At 42.4% G+C, this 21,638-nt stretch overlaps 1 protein-coding gene across 2 annotated transcripts in view; it reads left to right on the top strand.

The window, feature by feature from the left end:
• Positions 1-21,638, top strand: part of C1H12orf42 (chromosome 1 C12orf42 homolog) — a 252,140-nt gene that overhangs the window by 157,495 nt on the left and 73,007 nt on the right. For both annotated transcript variants that reach the window (XM_073323517.2, XM_073323524.2), the window contains one exon: positions 312-462. In XM_073323517.2, the coding sequence (XP_073179618.1) occupies positions 312-462 (151 nt within the window). The remainder of the gene's footprint in view (positions 1-311; positions 463-21,638) is intronic.

Here is a 21,638-nt window from a genome sequence, read left to right as displayed (position 1 = left end):
GCTTATGACTCCCCATGTAATAGCCTCGTGACCTCTGAGGGGTCCTGACCCCTAGTTTGAGAACCCCTGCCCTAATGCAACAAATCACTGTAGTAACTGGGTGGCCTAATGTTTTCTTTGTGAAATGTTCTGTGGCCTTTATTAAGGGTACTATATATATTTCCATTGTGAGTCTGATCTTGCTTTACTGAAGTCAATGGCAAAACTCTCATTCACTTCAATTGTGCAGGATCAGGTCTTATATAGCTTTATATGTTCATGATGGTAACTCAATGATTAAGTTTTCTTTTTGATCATTCTTTTGTTTGCAGACTGTTGGAATGAAATCACCAAATACTCTGAAGAATGAAGAAAATTCTTTATCTACTAGTGAACTACATACAAATACAGACTTGGAAATAAAATCATCTATAGCTGGAGCTTCTTTGGTTGAAGACTGTTGTTTGTTCCCCCAATTAACAGGTATTTCTCCTTAAAAGTGATAACATTCAACATGTTAATGTGCTACTTCTCTGTTCTCAAGGAACATGGAGAGAGGTGATAGTGATTGATCCTTGATGAAGAAATAGTTGAAGGTGTGATGGGATTCCTGGATACGCCAATGCCTTAAAAGGCATGTAATTGAGCATGCTGAGGGAAGCCCTAACAGGGAAATATGCTATTCTGTGCTTGACTGACACGATTTTTTCCTGATATCAGTAGGGTGATCATATTCCCCAAAGTGAAAACGGGACACCTCGTGGGGCTGGCCCGAAGGTCCCCCTCTGGCACAGGACTGGCCAGAGCTGCTGGGCATCACCACTTGCCCAAGCGCTCCGCGCAAGGCTGATCGCCCAAGACACACACCGCTCGCCCTACCCCTGTGCAGAGCTGGCAGCCTGAGCCCCGCCGCCACTGCTCACCCATGCCAACGTCATGGACATCAGAGTATTTTGACAAAACTTGGCATTTGTCCTGTTTGCTTTTGCCCAGATGTTCCTCTGTGCCCGCCTAGGACAGTGGCTCTCTACCTTTTAAGACTACTGTACCCCTTTCAGGAGTCTGATTTGTCTTGTTTACCCCCAAGTTTCACTACTTGCTTTAAAAACTACTTGCTTACAAAATCAGACGTAAAAATACAGAAGTGTCACAGCCACTATTACGGAAAAATTGCTGACTTTCTCATGTTTACCATATAACTATAAAATAAATCAATTGGAATAGAAATATTGTACTTCCAATTCAGTGTATAGCAGGGGTTCTCAAACTTTCAAACTTGGGGTTGGGACCCAGCAGCGGGTCACGAGCTGTGAGCCTCCCCAAACCCTGCACTGTTTCCAGCGTTTATAATAATGTTAAATATAAAAATGTTTTTAATTTATAAGGGGGGTCACACTCAGAGGCTTGCTGCGTGAAAGGGGTCACCAGTACAAAAGTTTGAGAACCACTGGTGTAGTACATAGAGCAGTATAAACAAGTCATTGTATGAAATTTTAGTTTGTACTGACTTCGCTGGGGCTTTTTATGTAGCCTGTTATAAAACTAGGCAAATATCTAGATGAGTAGATGTACCCCCTGGAAGACCTCTGCCTACCCCATACCACTTTCTTAGATCAAGAGCAAATGGGACAAATACCCAGTTTTGCCAAAAAAGACAGGCTGTCTGGGACAGGGTTTAAAAAGGGGACTGTCCCAGCCAAAACAGGATGTATGGTCACCCTAGATATCAGCTAGTGACAACTGTTTATGCCAGAAATAGCTTCTACCTTTACCTAGTATTGTTGAGGCGGTTGAGACACATGTTGGGTATGTGTCTTTCCCCAACAAAGGACATTAGCTAGCGAGGGAAGAGGATTAAGAAACTAAAGCCACCAAAGGCATGAAGCTCTCTGATGGATGGTGACTAACGCCCTGCTAAGTAAATACCATAGATTGATTCTTGCTCTTGGTTATGTGGGTTTAAATCAGGAGTAAATCAATTGGAATCAATGGAATTACATTAGTGGTATATTTTAAATTTTTTTAACCTCCATTTCTTAATAAAGTAGGAATTAGAGTTTCTCTCAAGGCTACTGAAATAAAAGCATAGTCAAGTTTTACTGCTTAAACCATCTGATGAATTAAGCATAGTGATCTTCAGGGAGCAGATAACTCATTAGCATTAGGTATCCTCTGAAGGACCAGCACTGGTTGAATCCACATGCCTTGCTTTTGTGGCATAAATGATTTTGATGATGAATAGCTCAGCCTTCTGTGGAACTGAGACCCTGTCAACTTGCAGAGTATGGGAGGGCCAGATTATTTTAATGAACTAATCTATACCTGAGTCAGCTAAAATCAGGAGCAAGAGCTTATCAAACAAAGGGAAATGTGTGGTAAAATTAATATCACTTTATCAAAAAGCAATACTGCTCCAATACTATGGGAAAATCATTATTTTGTATTATTTCATTACAATGTAAATCTTTAGTGTTACTTTACTGTAAGAGATACTTTTCTTTCAGTACTGTTCTAGGTCAGTGGTTCTCAAAGATTTTCTTTTTGCAGACCACTTGAAAATTGCTGAGGGTCTCGGCAGACCACTTAATGATCTTTCCAAATGTTGTTTGTACCATTAGCTAACTATTGTAAAACACTTTGGATAAAAGCACTATATAAAAAAACCCTTAATAATAATTTACTTCTTTTGTTCTACAAATAAAAGCACACAACTCATATTTTAATATCAGTAGCCTTACCTTTCGAATGTGATGGATGTGCCCTCTCTCCCACATCACTGCAGCCCCTGAGCTGGGGCTGGGAAGGAGGGAAGGCATCTCCCCACCACAGCAGCCACAGAGCTGAGGCTGGGAAGGAGGGCCATCTCTCCTTGGCAGCCGCAGCCCTGGAGCTGGGGAAAGTCATCTCTTTCTCTGGTCGCTGCAGCCCTGCATGTCCCAAATCCCCCCCACCCCTTCTTCTCACCCCACTGCCCCCTCCCACCTACCCCCTATTCCCCCCAAGGCCACCACCTCATCTTACATGTGCTTCTTCTCCAGGGTCCAGGCACCTAATTAGTGGAGCCCCGCCTGCACCGCTCCACTAATTAGGTGGGTGGCCCTTCATTCTCTCATGTGCGGCTGCCCAGGTGCGCACCTTAGAGGGAGCTATCCGCGGATCACTTGAATGGAGCTCGTGGACCACTGGTGGTCCACAGACCACAGTTTGAGAACCTCTGTTCTAGGTTATGTAGGACATTTAGGATAATTTTTTCTATCAATTTCAAAATGCAAAAGGAAAATAAATCTAAAATAAAAGGAAAGATTACATTAGTTCACCAACCAAGCAAAGCCCTTTTTTTGTAAGGAACTAAGGGGGCAATTGAGAATTTAGGCCCTGAACCAGTAAAACACTGAAGCACATGCTTGATTTTTAAGTACTTGAGTAGTCTCATTAATTTCAGTGGGACACATGCTTGAAGTTAAACATGTGACATGTGCTTAAGTGCTGTGCTGGATTAGGGCCTTAGGATGCTCTATGGGAAATACTTTTAATAGGGATTGAAGATCTTGATGGAACTGAAAACTGAAACCCTACCCTTCCAGGGGCTGAGCACTCTTGACTTCCTTTGAAGAGTTGAACATACATAGCACCCCCCCCAAGGATTTGGCTCTAACTAAAAGATGTTCCTTGATCAAGTTCAGAGTGACACCAGTCCAGGAGGATGGACAGAAATAGAAGGAATCAGAGTGAATAAATAAATGGTGCAAAGCTTTCCCTTAAGCTTCCCCATTTTATTTATTATTTACTGTGCAGTAATGCCAAATATGTACTCATTGCTATGGAATCATATAGGAAAACAAGGTCCCTGTCTGAAGAACTTATGGTCTAAAGGACAGAAAACAAAAGGTGAGGGAAAAGGGTACAAAATACGGAGTGGTCAGTGTGATGATAGGCCAGACTCTCTCAATAGTTCCATTGTGTTTAATTTTAATATATGATCATATATTTGTTTTATTTATATTATAGAGACTTTGTTTTAGGGCATAGGGGTTGAAGTAGGAGAAAAGAGGGGTGGAAAGGGATTTGTGGGAGCAATTGGGGTGTGGGAGCAGGCAACTGAATTCCACTCTGAATTTCTCTAGCTTCAACTTCCCACTATTGGATCATGTTATACCTGAAGAGCCCATTATTAAATATTTGTTCCCCATATAGGTACTTATAGACTGTAATAAAGTCACCCCTTAACCTTCTATTTGTTAAGTTAAATAGATTGAGCTCTTTAAAGTCTATCACTGTAAGGCATGTTTTCTAATCTTTTAATCATTCTCATGGCTCTTCTGTGAACCCTCTCAAATTTATCAGCATCCTTTCTGAATTGTGGACAGCAGAACCAGACACAGTATTACATAATGGTTAAACCAGTCCCAAATACTGAGGTAAAATAATCTCTCTATTCCTACTTGAGATTCCCCTGTTTATACATCCAAGAGTAACATTAGTTCTATGGGCCACAGAGTCACACTGGGAGCTCATGTTCAGCTGATTATCCTCCATGACCCTAAGACTTTTTCAGAATCACTGCTTCTCGGGACAAAGTCCCCCATCATGTAAGTATGGCCTACATTCTTTGTTCCTAGGAGGTATACGTTTACATTTAGCCATATTAAAACACATGGTGTTTGCTTTGCCCAGTTTCACAAGTGATCCATATTTTGCTATAGAAGTGACTGCTCTTCATTATTTACCACACCCCCAATTTTTGTGTCACCTGTAAACATTGTCAATGTTGATTTTATGTTTTTTTTTCCAGGTCATTGATAAAAATGTTATATAGCCTAAGGCCAAGCACCGATCCCTGTGGGAGCACACTAGAAACACACCCACTCAATGACAAATTCCCCATTTACAATTACATTTTGAAACCTATCAATTAGCCAGTTTTTAAGCCATTTAATGTGTGCCCTGTTAATTATATATTTATATTATATTTACACAGAAGTTTAAGAATATTACATCCACCCTATTCCTTATCAGCCAAATTGGAAATCTCATAAAAATATCATTAGTTTGACAGAATCTATTTTCCATAAAACCCATGCTGATTGGCATTAGTTATATTATCCTTCTTTAATTCTTTATTAATTGAGTCTCATATCAGCCACCCAGTTATTTTGCCTGGGATCAATGTCAGACTGATAAGCCTATAATTACCCTAGTCATCCCATTAATCATTTTTAAATATTGCACATTAGCTTTTTTCCAGTCCTCAGGAACTTCCTATGTGTTCCAACAGTCATTGAAAATCAACATTAGCAGTCCAGCAAGGTCCTCAGCCATCTCTTTTGAAAGTTTTGGATGCAAGCTGTCCAGACCTGCTGATTTAAAAATGTCTAACTTCAGAGCTGCTGTTTTACATCTTTCTGAGATACAAGTAGAATGGAAAGACTTATATGATATGACTAAATCATCTATTTTTCCCAAATACAGAACAGAAATATTTATTGAACACTTCTGCCTTTTCTGCATTATTATTCATAATTCTAATATTTCCATCTTGTAATGGACCAGCACCATTGTTAGGATTCTTTTTGTTCCTAATATACTTTAAAAATTCTTTAATTCTGCGGGCCAGAGATATCTCCTTGTGTCTCTTTGCTTCCCTTATCACTTTTCTACTCTTCTTAGCTTCTGATTTATATTCATTACTGTCAATTTCTCCTTTCTTACTCTTTTTTTTTAAATATATAGCTGCCTTCACTTCCTCTTCAAACAAGGTTATTTTTTTTAACCAATAAGACCTTCTTCCTCAGTTGTGGGATTGTGGCTTTTTGGGCTTCTAGTAAAGTGTTCTTAAACAGTTGACATGTATAACATGTGGAAATATCCCCTTCACAGAATGATACAATCAATTATTTTTGTTAATTGGTTAATGTTTTCCTGTTGCTCTTTGCAATTTATATAATGGACTTGCCTGGAGAGGTAACATTTTTAGTACAACAGAGGAGAACGTTGTTACTGGGATTTGGGTAAAAAGGAGAACATGACAGTTTCCGCCGTCTAGAATCATATGTAGATAGATAGAGATAGATAGATATTTTTAGAATGAACCCGTTCAAATTACTCTGTTCCAACAGACTGCTTAGCTGAGTCTATCTATATAGGAAATATGATCTGGTTTGTCACAAAATCTGTCACTGTGTGTGAATTGAACTGCTAAATTGATTTACAGTGTTTTAGTACAACTACTCCTGGACATCTGGGGTGAGAGTTACTGAACAATTAGTGTAAAAACATCAATGGTATTTTATTTATGAAAGATTTGTGCATGTACTGTAGGTACTGTACTTAGAAGGCACTGTAATTAGTCTGATCCACCCAGGATCATTTATGAGGTGCAGCATTGGGAAAGCCTATTCTCAAAATGATTTTAATAATTGTTTTTTGTAATTAACTTTGCCTGTAAATATTTTGCAGTTAGGACAGTGTTATTTTAAATATACATTTTCAATCATAGGATTTTTATACCATGGACCAAATCTAGAGGTCCCTACTTAGTTCTTGCTAACGTTACTCAATCTTTATTCAGACAAAATTCCCATTATGGTCAATAGAGGGATAAATAAATTCCCATTATAGTCAATAGAGGGGTCAGTTATGACTTAGTCACAAGCGTCTTGTATGGGAGAATACATAATCGATCAAGAAGCAGATTATGACATACTTCCTACATTATCTAGAACATAAAAGTTGCATATTGAGTCAGACCAATGGTCCATCTAGCCCAGTATCCTGTCTTCCAATGGTGGCCAATGTCAGATGCTTCAGAGGGAATGAACAGAACAGGCAATCATAGAGTGATACATCCACTGCCACCCACTCCCAGCTTCTGGCAATCAGAGGTGAGGAGAACCTAGACCATGGGGTTGCATTGCTGATCCTCTTGGCTAATAGCCATGAACTTATTTAATTCTTTTTTGAACCATGTTATAGTTTTGGCTTTCACAACATCCTCTGGCAGTGAGTTCCACAGGTTGACAGTGCATTGTGTGAAGAAGTACTTGCACTGGTTTGTTTTCAGCCTGCTGCCTATCAATTTCATTGGGTGACCCCTGGTTCTTGTGTTATGTGAAGGAGTAATAACACTTATTCACTTTCTTCACACCATTCATGATTTGATAGACCTCTATCATATCCCCTCTTTGTCATCTCTTTTCCAAGATGAAGAATCCCACTCTTTTTAATCTCTCCTCATACCAAAGCTGTTCCATACCCTTAATCATGTTTGTTGCCCTTCTCTGTACCCTTTCCAATTCTAATGTATCTTTTTTGAGATGGGGTGACCAAAACTGAATGAAGTATTCAAGGTGTGGGCATATCATAGATTTATATAGTGGCATTATGATATTTTCTGTCTTATTATCTATCACTCTCCTAATGATTCCTAACATTCTGTTAGCTTTTTTGACTGCCGCTGTATATTGAGCAGATGTTTTCAGAAAACTAGCCACAATGATTCCAAAATTTCTTTCGAGTGGTAACAGTTAATTTAGATCCCATCATTTTGTATTAATAATTGGGATTATGTTTTCCAAATGTGCATTACTTTGCATTTATCAATATTGAATTTCATCTGCCATTTAGTTACTCAGTCACCCAGTTTTATGTGATCCCTTTGTAACTCTTTGCAGTCTGCTTTGTATCTAACTATCTTGAGTAATTGTGTATTATCTACAGATTTTACCACCTCATGGTTTACCCTCTTTTCCAGATCATTTATAAATATGTTAAATAGGACTGGGCCCAGTACAGACCCTTAGGGGACACCACTATTTACCTCTCTCCATTCTGAAAACTGATCATTTATTGCTACCCTTTACTTTCTGTCTTTTAACCAGTTACTGATCCATGAGAAGACTTTCCTTCTTATCCCATGACAGCTTACTTTGCTTAAAAGCCTTTGGTGAAGGTCCTTGTCAGGGTTCCCTCCCCACTCTGAACTTTAGGGTACAGATGTGGGGACCCGCATGAAAGACACCCTAAGCTTATTTCTACCAGCTTAGGTTAAAACTTCTCCAAGGCACAAATTCTCCCTTGTACCTTGGATTAGGTAAATGCTGCCACCACCAAGTGATTTAACAAAGAATCAGGGAAAGGACCACTTGGAGTCCTATTCCCCCAAAGTATGCCCCCAAGCCCTACACTCTCCCTTTCCTGGGGAGGCTTGAGAAGAAACAAGAAGAGCACAGACCAACCTTGGGTTTTTTTGGACACTAAAAAAACCAATCAGATTCTTAAAAAAAACCTAGAACTTTATTAGAAAAAAAAAGGTAAAAGAAGCACCTCTGTGAAATTAGAATGGGAGATAATCTCACAGGGCAATTAGACTCAAAACACAGAGAATTTCCCTTTAGGCAAAGCCTTAAAGTTACAAAAAGAAAAACCAGGAATACATCTTCCTCTCAGCACAGAGAAAATCACAAGCCAAAACAAAAGATAATCTAATGCATTTCCTTGCTAAATACTTACTAAGAAGCTGGAGTGCTTGCTTTCTTGTTCTGTCTCCGGCAAAAGCCACATGGAACAGACAAAGCCCTCCCCTCCAGATTTGAAAGTATCTTGTCCCATTATTGGTCCTTTTGGTCAGGTGCCAGCCAGGTTACTTGAGCTTCTTAACCCTTTACAGGTAAGAGATTTTTGTGCCTCTGGCCAGGAGGGATTTTATAGTACTGTATACAGACAGGTGGTTACCCTCCCCTTTATTTTTATGACAGTCCTCTTTAAAGGCTTTCTGAAAGTCCAAGTACACTAGACCCACTAGTTCACCCAAGTCCACATGTTTGTTGACACTCTCGAAGAATTCTAGTAGATTGGTGAGGCATGATTTCCCCTTACAAAAGCCAAGTTGACTCTTCCCCAACAAATGGTATTCATCTAAGTGTCTGATAATTCTGTTCTTCACAAGAGTTTCAATTAATTTGCCTGGTTCTGAAGTTAGCCTTACTGGCCTATAATTGCCAGGATTGCTTCTGGAGCCTTTTTTTAAAATCGATGTCACATTAGCTACCCTCCAGTCATCTGGTATAGAAATTGATTTAAATGATTGGTTACATACCACAGTTAGTAGTTCTGCAATTCCATATTTGAGTTCCTTCAGAACTCTTGGGTGAATACCATCTGGTCCTGGTGACTTATTACTGTTTAATTTACCAGTTTTCCAAACCCTCTTCTATTGACACCTCAATCTGGGACAGTTCCTCAGATTTGTCACCTAAAAAGAATGGCTCAGGTGTGGGAATCTCCCTCACATCCTCTTTAGTCAAGACCAGTGCAAAGAATTCATTTAGCTTATTCACAGTAGTCTTATCATCCTTGAGTGCTCCTTTAGTACCTCGACATCCAGTAGCCCCACTGATTGTTTGGCAGGCTTCCTGCTTCTGATGTACTTAAAAAAATGTTTGCTGTTAATTTTTGAGTCTTTTGCTAGTTGCTCTTCAAAGTCTTTTTTGGCCTGGCTAATTATACTTCTACAGTTTTACATTCTAGAGAGTTCTTGGGCTACAGCATTAATTCAGAAATAGAGTGCTTTAAGATCCTTATGTTTTTTACCTGAATGAGTTGACTTAATCTACAGGGCTTTTACCTGTGATGATGGTAGTGATTTATGTATAGAGCACCTAACTATTTTCTAGGGTCCTCACATTTGCAAAGTCAAGTTGGATATCTGCCGTGAATAGCTTGTACTGTAAGAATCTACTAGACAGTACCTTCTTTCCACACAGGGTCCCATTAAATGCAAAAGGACTCTATGCAGGTCTGCAAAGGTCTGCATTTGTGGGACCAATGCTGGATTAGACATAAGAAGGAACCCCCTGCCCACAATAAAAAGATAGACCGAAAATGGGGAAGGTATGCAAACATAAAAGCAAAGTGATTGAGAGGATGTTTGCCATACATCTTGATGAATTTGCACATTGACTTTGCCAGATAAACTAGGATATCATATTAAAAACTATGAAATAAACGCATTCCAGAGGCAGTGCGTGTTTATCACAATATTTGATAATTAAGACTTTTACTTCCTCTGATTGACAGAAAAATATGTACTCATGATTCCATTAATCTAACAAAGTTTTATATTGAACTTTAGTTTAGAATTGGGTTTTTTTTGGTTGCTTTGACTGGAATAGTGTGGTGAAAAATGCCTTTGTACTGGCTTATGAATTATATTTATAAGCTCTTTCATATTTAGAATCTTAGAAAAACTTTTGGTATTTCTTCAGTCTTGCTTATATTAATGATGTCTGACAGGCTTGAATGAAACTGAATCCAAGCTGGAGAGTAGGGACCCTCTCTCTGTTGGACACATTCACAAGGCTCAGCATGATACAGGTAAGCTTGTGAACTTTTGAACAATTGTATTTGTTTTCTTATTATTGTGCATAGCCTACCATGTAATAATACAGTATAGTGATTCATTATCAAATCACAGACTTGTCCCCAAATAAAATGATATGTAAGTTTCTAGTCCCTCAGTTTATAGGATCTTTTGGCTTGTGTATTTGTTTTCTGGATCTCCCAGTTCTGCCATTAGTCCACATAAAGAATCTGATCCTGGGAGCTGCTGAGCACCATAAATTCCCAGATAACACTAGCTTTTAAGGTGGTTGGTTGAACTTGTCACCTTAGTTAGTTTGTAATTAATTTTTTTTTCTGTAGGAGTATATTCATTTGTGTGCATGATCTCATTCCCTCTCATTCTGATTTTAACTCTGGCTGTGTATATATTACACTTCACAAACAATATTATGGGCTAGATTCAGAAGTGATATGTAAATCTCTTTCTCTGTGTATGTGTATGTGTGTGTGTGTGTTCCTAAACCTTCTAAAACTTCAAAAATATTATTGGATAACAGCTTAAAAACATATATTTTTCTGTAAAGCAGAGACAGTAAAAGACTGTATTATACATGGCCTTTTGTCTCACCATTTTATTCCAGACATGGAAACCAGAAAAATAAGTTCTAAAATAAAGATCAACGTACAACTTTGTTAAACTGACAAAAATATCAGCTGTCTTCAACTTCTTCTCTGCCTAGCTGTTATTAGATAGGTAATTTCCTGTAGACATCACAGTAGAAGAGGTTTTTGAGGGGGGATCAGAAGGAGGAGAGTGTATAACTCAGTTCAGGGATGCCATTCCATACATACGTAGGGAAGATGTGGAAGAAAGAACAAAGTGCAGACAAATAGAGACCAAGGCTGGCATTGTTGGTAGAACTGAGGGCAGGGGAGTGACACAAGTAGAAAGGAGAGGAAACAAGCAGGGAATCGGAGAGATTAAGAGGGCCCTGAAGGTGATGACACAAACCTTGAACCTTGGTGGAAATGGGGGTGCCAGAGGAAAGATTAAAACAAGGTCTGACCTGGCCAGAACAATGGGAAAGGAAGATGATCCTAGCAGCTGGTAAGGTCTTAAAGTTTTTAGACTTGCTTACATCTGCTTTGCTGATGTATAAGGAAGTGCAAGTTGGTGTCACTAAGACTATGTCTATGCTGCAAGCTGCGGGTATGATTCCCAGCTCACGGAGACCAGGTCTACCCTATAAACTTACATCAGTATGACTGTGTCGCTCAGGGGCATGAAAAATCCCCCCTTCCTCCCGAGTGACGCAGTTATACTGACTTAACCCCCGTCGGCATAGTAGCGTCTTCACTGAAGCACTAGAGTGGTACAACTGCACCGCAGCAGAGTTTTCAATGTAGACCTGCCCAGAGACACACTTGTGCTAGCTCTCAGTGAGCTAAGGTGATAAAAGTAGTAGTGTAGCTAGGGTAGCACAGGAAGTGTCCGGTGGCAGCCCGGGTTAGCCATGCTGAGTACGCACCCAGGAGGTTCAAGCAGCTTTGTACTTGGCACACCTAGCCCATGCTACCCTGCTGCTATGGCTACACTACTGTTTGAGCGAGCTAGCACGAGTATGTCTGAGAGTTGGCAATCACATGCCTTGCTCATAGTGTGGACATAGCCTTAGATGTCAAGGAGCTGTAAGGAGGTATAAGTGAAAGCACTTTACTGTACTTTCATTTATACGTCCCTATAGCCCCTCAGTGTGTAAGTTACACGAACGTCGACTCCATTAAGCATTAGCAGAGCAGGTATAAGTAGGCTTAAGGGAGTTGTCCTGAGTATAGCATTGTTTATGGAGGTCTGATTTCAACCACCTTAAACATCACCTCTGAATTTAGCCCAGTATATCTAATAATACTGCTCATTAAACCCTGGCCACCTACTTCAATGTATTTTCTTAGCAACTGGCTATCCCCTTTTAGCAAAATCGTCTACAGCATTGTTTTATTAATTGTTGCTGAAGCCGGTCGAGTTGCTCCTCAGTTCCACCTGTGAAAATCGGAGCAGAATTTGGTCTCTTAAGAAAATTTTCTGAAGCTTAATTTTTAACTTGTCCCATGGTAAAAACAGCATAGAATGTGGTGATATGCTTGCTTAATACAGACTTCTCTGAGCTCTGGAATTACTAAGGGGGTTGCTTAAAAGAGTTGAGATATTAGCAGTGTGGACCCATTGTGTTCTATTCTTTTTCTGAACCAGAAAATGCATTTCTACTGCAGTGTGGATATAGTTTCAGTTGAGATAAAACAAACTTCTGCTGGGTCTTTTTGACATTAAGCTGTTGCGGAAGATGTTAAAGCAAAAGTAAATGTACTAATCATTGGTAACAAAGCAGCCTAATCCATGCTGACCTACAATTTGTTTAGGATCCTTTGGAGCAACAGAGAGATTAAAGTGTATATAAAAAAAGAAGTAAACAGTGGGTCAGAGATTAGAAGTGAAAAAGGAAAAGGCTGGATTCCCCTGGACCACACACTGATAGTAGACCTGCCTTCAGTGATTGTTAGAAAATGTTTCATGTTTCTTCTCCCCCCCAAAAAAGAACCTTAGAAAACAGAAGGTTTGATTGGCACTTGTCATGGCTGATAGAGAGAGGAAGATGCTTTGGTAAAAAGGAGAGGGAGGCAGCCGTGTCAAAGGCAGCAGCAGTCAAAGAACAATTCCGCCTTTCTGTGGTTTTGTCTTTCTCAAAATTATTCAAATCTGGGTGGCATCTGAGAATAACTGGCATTTTGACACAGCTTAAAGGATTGTCTCACTAACTCTATTGAACTGAGGCTGCCATCCTTTCTAAAAAATGTATAAAGAGAGATCTTCCATAATCTGATATGTATACAAATGAAAGGCAGCTTGATACCAGAGGTCTTTCGATAGTTTTTTTGGGGGGAAGGGTGCGGGGGGAACAATTTTATCCATTTCTTGACTTTTCATCTGTGTACAAGAATGCTACTTATTGGTTTAAAAAGGTTTTATTTGATTTTCTTTTGAATATCCATATTTGCTTGAATTGCATCTGGTGGTTACAAATTCAAATCAAGCCAGCTGGATTAGAATCAACACATGTAGGGAACTTCCTGTCAAAGGAGGTTCCTCACCAACTAGGAATCTCCCTCCTATTGATGGCCCTCCTGTGAATGAATTTTTCTTTCACTGGCAATTTTCTTTCTCTCTTTCTTTCTCTCTTTTTCCTACCAGAAAGGCATCATGGCTGTTTTCCGCCCATTGTCACAACCGCACTGGCAGGCATAAATGGGCTCTATAGCATTACTAACTCTTCTGTCATTCTGAGCTGTTGGTCTCCTCTTCATTTAACTTAGCTCCAGCTGGGGCCAAACCCACCTCACCCTATTCACATGTATAGCACCATTGAAATAAAGGGAACTACTTATGTCAGTAAGGTTAGCAGGATTTGGTCTCCATTGGTGTTCTATGTATAACCTATTGAGTTCACCCAAATGGACCCCAGATTTCCCCATCAGTAACAGGTCCAGCAGGAAAAATATCTTGTCTTCCCTACTTCTTGCACTTATGTGTTTATTTTATACTGTTAGTAGAACAAACTAAACATGGGCCTCTCTATCCCCACTGTTTCTTTATCATTTGTTAACGGCAGCAATTATAATAAAGAAACAAATATTTCAAAGCACGGGGGAAAAAATCACTCAGGCCAGCTACATGGGTCAGAATCCTTACTTGTGGGCTGTTTGGCTGATCTCTGAGCTCCCTTCTCCATACCCAGCAAAAGTCAGCAGATTATATGGTTCCTAATTGGCATATTAACAATATCTAATTGCCAAATAACCTACTTGTTTAACCCTCGCTGGTTCTGGATAAAATCCTGAAATAGAGGACGAGATAGTTGGGTTTTTCCCCAGCATCCATTTTGGGGAGGGGGTACGATAGGTCCAGAAGAATGACCCCCCAGGGCCTCTGTGGGACAGTACATCCTGTCACAGTTCACCATTCAAGTCTTGTGGCTGGTCTCTCTTCTGTTTAGCTCATCAAACTGTGTTGAGCAGAGCTATCTTAGTAAAGAAATTGGATATGTCTTCAGTGGAAAAAACCTGAATATTGGAAGAATACAGGAGAATGCCACTATGGCTGTGTCATCAAAAGTAGAACCTCTAAAATTGTTACAGGGATTTGGCATATTCTTGTTGCCATATTGAGGGATTTAATTGTGATTCTCAGTATCTGCAGCTGATAATGTTTATAGCTATTGTGTCATTTAAAATAACATTAATAATGAGACATGTCGGTCCAAGAGCATGGGCAAAAATAGTTCTTCTTCGAGTGATTGTTCATATGAATTCCAATTAGGTGTGCACGCGCTGCGTGCATGCCAGCCAGAAAACTTTTCCTCTAGCAGTATCCGTCAGATCAGCCTGGGCCTCCCCGGTGTCATGCCTTCATGGCACTGAATATAGAGCCCTGCCGACCTGCCGTCCCCTCAGTTCCTTCTTACTGCCAGTAACGGTTAGCTGGAATGCCTTTAGCTCTTGCCTCAGCAAGCATCTTTTTTCAGTGTCCTTTACTGATCAACTCTGTCCCCTGTTCAGCAGATAGAATTTATAGGGGCAGTATTGGACTCCATGCAGGCCAGGGCATACCTCCAGAAGCGCAGTTCCAGGCCCTGGGCAATATTATTTGAAGTCTCAGGCAGTTCCCTACCACCACAGCAAGGAATTGCCTGAAGTTCCTTGGACACACGGCTGCTTGTATCTATGTGGTGCAGCACACCAAGCTCAGACTCCGGCCGCTCCACTCGTAGCTAGCCTTGGTATATCGGCCAGTTCGGGACAATTTGGACAGGGTTGTCACTCTGCCTTGTATGGTCCTCAACTCCCTCCTGTGGTGGTTCGACCTGCAGGTGGTGTGTGCATGAGTTCTTCACCACACCTTGGCCACCCCTCTCGCTGGTGATGGATGCATCAGCCTTGAGGTGGGGTGCACATCTGGAAGACCTCAGGACGCAAGATCTCTGGTCTCAGGTGGAGCTTGCTCTCCACATCAACGTCAGAGAGCTGAGAGTGGTCCACCTAGCATTCCAGACCTTCCATGTCCACCTCACAAGGAAGTGTGTATCGGTTATGACGGACAACACCACAGCAATGTTTTATATAAACAAACAGGGGGTGCACGCTCCTCTCCCCTTTGCCCGGAAGCCCTCATGCTGTGGGACTTTTGTGTACTCGTTTGATACACCTGGAAGCATCATACCTTCCCGGAGTACAGAATGAATTGGCGGACTATCTCAGCAGGTCATTCCACAGCCACGAGTGGTCCCTGTGCCTGGATGTCGCAAACTTCATCTTCCAACAGTGGGGCTTTCCATAGATAAACCTGTTCGCCATGCGACACAACAGGAAGTACCAACAGTTTTGCTCCTTCCTGAATCACAGCCCAGGCTCCAACGCAGATGCATTCCTCCTTCTTTGGGGGGCCACGTCTTCTATGCATTCCCTCCCATTGCTCTTGTTCACACGGTGCTCCTCAAAGTTTGGAGGGACAAGGCCACAGAGATATTGATAGTTCCAGCCTGGCCCCATCAACACTGGTACACATCTCTCCTCAAAATGTCTGTGGAAGCCCCAATCACCTTGTTGCTCTTCCCAAATGTGATAACTCAGGATCACAGCCATCTCCAGCACCCAAACCTTGAGTTGCTGCACCTCATGGCTGCATGGCTGAACCTGACAGAACTCGCTTGTTCGGACCCAGTCAGGCAAGTTCTCCTGGGCAGTAGGAAACCTTCCACCAAGGCTACCTACCTGGCCAAATGGAAGAGATTTTCAATCTGGTCGGCGCAGACCACCTGTCTCCGATGCTTGTGACATACCCCTTATACTGGCCTACCTTCTCCACCTTGAGCAGCAGGGGCTGTCCATGTCATCAATAGAGGTTCACTTGGATGCCATTTCTGCCTTCCATCCAGGCGCAGAGGGCTGGTCAGTCTTTGCTTACCCTATGGTCAGCCGTTTCCTGAAAGGTCTCGACGGGTTATATCCGCATGTCCGACAGCCGGTCACAGCCTGGAACCTCAATCTGGTCCTTTCCAGACTAATGGGGCCACCTTTCCTTCCTAAGGTTGTTTCCCAGTTTAATGTCAGTGAAAACAACTTTTTCCTCGTTTTCTATCCTAAGCCGCTCTTAAGCAGTAGGGAGCAAAAACTTCACTCGTTGGACGTTTGCCGGGCATCAGTGTGAACCAAAACCATTCCGGAAGTCCATTCAGCTGTTTGTCACAGTAGCGGACAGAATGAAAGGGCTTCCAATCTCCTACCAAAGGATTTAGTCATGGATCAAATCCTACATCCGGGACCCCTATGACCTGGCGAAGGTACCGTCCCCTCCGCTTACAGCGCACTCCATCAGGGTGCAGGTTTTGTGAGCAGCGTACCTGGCACATGTTCTGACGCAGGAAATATGCAGAGCAGCAACGTGGTCCTCCATTCATACTTTCACATCGCATTATGCAATTACCCAGCGGGCCAGAGATGAGGCAACCTTTAGTAGAGCAGTGCTCCAGTCAGCGAACATTTAAGCCCTGGCCCCACCTCCAAAATTTAGGCGTGGGTGTCACCTAATTGGAATTGACATGAGCAATCACTCGAAGAAGAAAAAACGGTTACTCATCTTCTCGTAACTGTTGTTCTTTGAGATGTGTTGCTCACATCCATTCCAATACCCACCATCCTACCTCTCTGTTGGAGAAGCTGGCAAGAAGGAACTGAGGAGGTGGGGGGTCAGCAGGGCTCTATATTGAGCACCATGAAAGCGCAACCCCAGGGGTCACCCAGGCAGACCCAACGGATACTGCTAGGAGGAAAATTTTCCAGCTGCCATGCATGAATCGCATGCACACCTAATTGGAATGGACAAGATCAACACATCTCGAAGAACAACAGTTATGAGAAGGTTAGTAATCGTTTTATTCACAGGGTTTCCAAGAAAAGAGGTGAAGTGGCATCATTCCCAGAATCTAGAACGTAGGGTGGGCAACCTGTCAAGGTTCCTTCCCCACTCTGAACTCAAGGATACAGATGTGGTGACCTGCATGAAAAACCCCCTAAGCTTATTTTTACCAGCTTAGGTTAAAAACTCACCAAGGTACAAACTATTTTAGCTTTTGCCCTTGGACTTTATTGCTGCCACCACCAAGAGTCTAACAAATATATAACAGGGAAAGAGCCCGCTTGGAAATGTCTTTCCCCCCCAGAATCCTCCCAAACCCTATACCCCTTGTCCTGGGGAAGGCTTGATAAAAATCCTCACCAATTTGCATAGGTGAACACAGACCCAAACCCTTGGATCTTAAGAACAATGAAAAAGAAATCAGGTTCTTAAAAGAAGAATTTTAATTAAAGAAAAAGTAAAAGAATCATCTCTGTAAAATCAGGATGGTAAATACCTTACAGGGTAATCAGATTCAAAACACAGAGAATCCCTCTAGGTAAAACCTTAAGTTACAAAAAGACACAAAAACAGAAAAAAAATACATTCCATTCAGCACAACTTATTTTATCAGCCATTTAAACAAAACAGAATCTAATGCATATCTAACTAGAATGCTTATTAGCCCTTTACAGGAGTTCTGACCTGCATTCCTGCTCTGGTCCCGGCAAAAGCAACACACAGACAGAGAGAACCTTTATTTCTCCCCCCTCCAGCTTTGAAAGTATCTTGTCTCCTCATTGGTCATTTTGGTCAGGTGCCAGAGAGGTTATCCTAGCTTCTTAACCCTTTACAGGTGAAAGGGTTTTTCCTCTGGCCAGGAGGGATTTAAAGGTGTTTACCCTTCCCTTTATATTTATGACAGCACCATCGATATGTTTATAAATGGGAAGAAATAATATACTTTTAGTCTCTTAAGATGACATTTTTTATGAAAGCAGAGCAGGAATGGGTTTGGCATGCATCAACAGGTACTGTTATTTGGTAAACCAGATTTTGAAGTTTTACCTGTTTTAGACACTAACACGGGGTTCTCAAACTAGGGGTCAGGACCCCTCAGAGGGTTGCGAGGTTATTACATGGGGGGGGTCAGAAGCTGTCAGCCTCCATCCCTAAACCCCACTTTGCCTCCAGCATTTATAACAGTGTTGAATATATAAAAAAGTGTTAATTTATTTGGGGGCGGGGGTTGCACTCAGAGGCTTGCTGTGTGAAAGGGGTCACCGGTACAAAAGTTTGAGAACCACTGAACTAACACTCAGAGTATCAGTAAGGGTAAACTAGACTGGGAGCAGAACAAAACCTGTAGTTGTTGATGCCTGTATTAACAATTATTCTTGAGACTTGGTGACTCATATATAGTGCTGTGTAGGTAATGTAAAATAAAAATGTTTGTGTCAACTTGTATAACGCTCCACAATAACATGCACCCATAGGATTTTCTTCCAAAGTTCCCTTTGCACTTCTATAATATGTACTCTCTGAGGATCTCAAAGTGCTTTACAAACCTTAGCTACCAAAGACTCACATCAATTTGTGAAGCAGGTATTCTCCCACTCTGAATCACAGAAAGGTTGCGATTTCCCTAAGTTCACCCAGCAAATTGATGGCAGAGCTGGGAATAGAACGCTGACTCCAAATCTTGTGCTGTGAATCTTTTAGGAAATGGCCAAAGCAGATACACCTGGTTCCTCATCTGTTTTCCTATTCGGAACAATTCTTAATACTATTACCTTCATATGTGGTTTGTGTTAAATATATTCCAGTCCTGAAAGAACCAGTTGAAGATTCACATAAGGATATGGATGGCTGTTGGATTGGAGATAAGAGGCCTGGAGAGTCCAGAAGACCCAGTCATGAAAATAGAGGAAGACCTTCCAAACTGGACCACACCATTCTGCTGGGAATGGAGCAACAACGAAAAGCTGAAGGAAGACAAGCTCAAGTCTTACACATTTACTCAAAACTTCAGGAGACTCAAATTCCTGCATTCCGAGCACCTGAGACTAGGACTATCTCCAACTTTGAAGATTGTGAGTTCTTATGTTTGAGTTCGTTTGAAGTTGTTTACTCAGTAAAAATACAGAGATCAAAAAGGGGAGAGAACAGTAGCCTTCCAAAATTCTTGCTTACAAAGCACCTTATAAATCCAGTGCACCCACACTTTTCATTGTGTTGCTATAGTTCAGGCATTAGCACTACTATAAAATAACTTACTCTTGCTGTTATTCAGATAGACAAGAATGCACTTTTACCATTTCTTTCCTCTGTAAAAAGGTATGTCTTGTTCCTAGCAGTAGAAACACAAAGGGCCATATTTTCAGAACTACCTGCCTGAATTACACTTGCAAAATTTCTGCATTTATCTATAGTGCACACACAGAGTCCACATTGGTACATGTAAATGTGAAATCTCTGTGTTTATCCATAGTTCAGAGTCCACATTTGTACATGTAAAACAAACTGTCATCATATATGCCTATTTGTGCATGGGCAATTACTCAGATATGGGATTTGTACAGATAACGGGTACATGCAAAAATTTTGCATATGAAATTTAGACAGCCATGTTAAAAAACCTTGGCCCAGAGAGCTTGTTTAACATGCATTACTTCAGCTGATTGTAACTGAATGTTCATGCCACCATGTGATTGGCAAATAAAGCACATAGAGGTCTGCTCAGGGTCAAGTAATAAACAGCTTTATAAATTCAGGTAACAATTAACCAAAATGGTGCCCTGGCTAAAAATTCGAAGCCTAGTGTGACAAAGCTTCCTCTCCACCTCAGTGGATCCCATGCTTCCATTTAGTGGCGGGCTGGGGTATTCCTCTTTTCCCTCAGAATTTTCCCCACGCCCCTGGGTTTACTGTCCACACCCTGTCGGCAGGGCCGGCTCTAGGATTTTTGCCGCCTCAAGCAAAACATTTTTTGGCCGCCCCTGCTTTTTTGTTTCAGAGCAACAGCCGTGTTAGTCTGTATTCACAAAAAGAAAAGGAGGACTAGTGGCACCTTAGAGACTAACCAATTTATTTGAGCATAAGCTATCGTGAGCTACAGCTCACTTCATTGGATGCATCCGATGAAGTGAGCTGCAGCTCACGAAAGCTTAGGCTCAAATAAATTGGTTAGTCTCTAAGGTGCCACAAGTCCTCTTCTTCCTGCTTTTTTGTGTGCTCCACCCCAACTCCGCCCCTTCCCAACCCCTTCCCCAAATCCCCAGCCCTGTCTCCTCCCCTGGGCATGCTGCACCCCCCGCCCCAGTTGCTTCTTGCGGCTCCTCTGCCCCGCAACCTCTCCCCCTAGCTTACCTCCGCTCCGCCTGCTCCCCTGAACACGCCGCCTCTCCGCTTCTCCCCCCGCCCTCTCAGGCGAGGGAGATGCAGCGCGCTCAGGGGTGCAGGCGGAGCGGAAGTGAGCGAGGGTTGGGGGTAGCACAGGAAGTAATGGGGGGGGTAGAACCAGGAACCGCTCCCCGCCCCAGCTCACCTCCTCTGCCTCCCCCGAGCGTGCCGCCGCTCGGCTTCTCCTCCCTCCCTCCCAGGCTTGCTGTGCGAAACACCTGTTTGGTGCCTGGCAAGCCTGGGAGGGAGGGGGGAGAAGCGGAGCGGCAGCGATGGCGCACTCAGGGCAGCAGGCAGAGGCGGAGTGGAGGCGAGCTGGGGCGGTGGGGGCATATTTCTAGGGGTGGCATGGCCGGCACCGGAATGCCGCCCCTAGAAATGTGCTGCCCCAAGCACCTGCTTGTTTTGCTGGTGCCTAGAGCCGGCCCTGCCTGTCGGAGCAGGATTCTTCCCAGCCTCCCTGATGAGGGGAGGGGAGCGTCTCAGTCTCTGGGAGCCACTCCAGGCATGGTGGCAACAGACAAGACACCTGGTTCAGTCTCTGCCCTCTGGCAGGGTCTCTTCTCTCAGACCTCCGGGGCCCGGAAGGGCCATCCGCCCTGTTGGGCAGGGATTCTCCCATCCTTCACTGCTGTACCTATGTGGCTTCTCTCCTAATGCTTGTCAGCAACTGCACTGCACTGCACTGCCCTGCACTGCACCGCACCGCACTGTGCAGCTCTCTAGTAGCTCACCTTCCTCCCTCAGCTCCTATCACACGTTCCTATCTGGCTGGAGGGGAGGCTTTCAACAGGTTCTGGCAGGCTCTTGATTGGCCCCAGCTGTCCTAATTAACCTAGAGTAACCTCTGTTCAGCTACCAAGGGAAAAGGTCCTGCTTATCCTGGAGCTAATATACCTGTCTCCCTAGTCCCAAGGCCCACCAGGGATATTAGTTCCATGGAGCCGTGAGCACAGGCGTGTACTTGGTGCAG

The sequence above is a fragment of the Lepidochelys kempii genome, chromosome 1, assembly GCF_965140285.1.
Source record: "Lepidochelys kempii isolate rLepKem1 chromosome 1, rLepKem1.hap1, whole genome shotgun sequence".
NCBI classification, from domain to species: domain Eukaryota; kingdom Metazoa; phylum Chordata; order Testudines; family Cheloniidae; genus Lepidochelys; species Lepidochelys kempii.
This window is presented reverse-complemented; position numbering and strand designations above follow the sequence as displayed.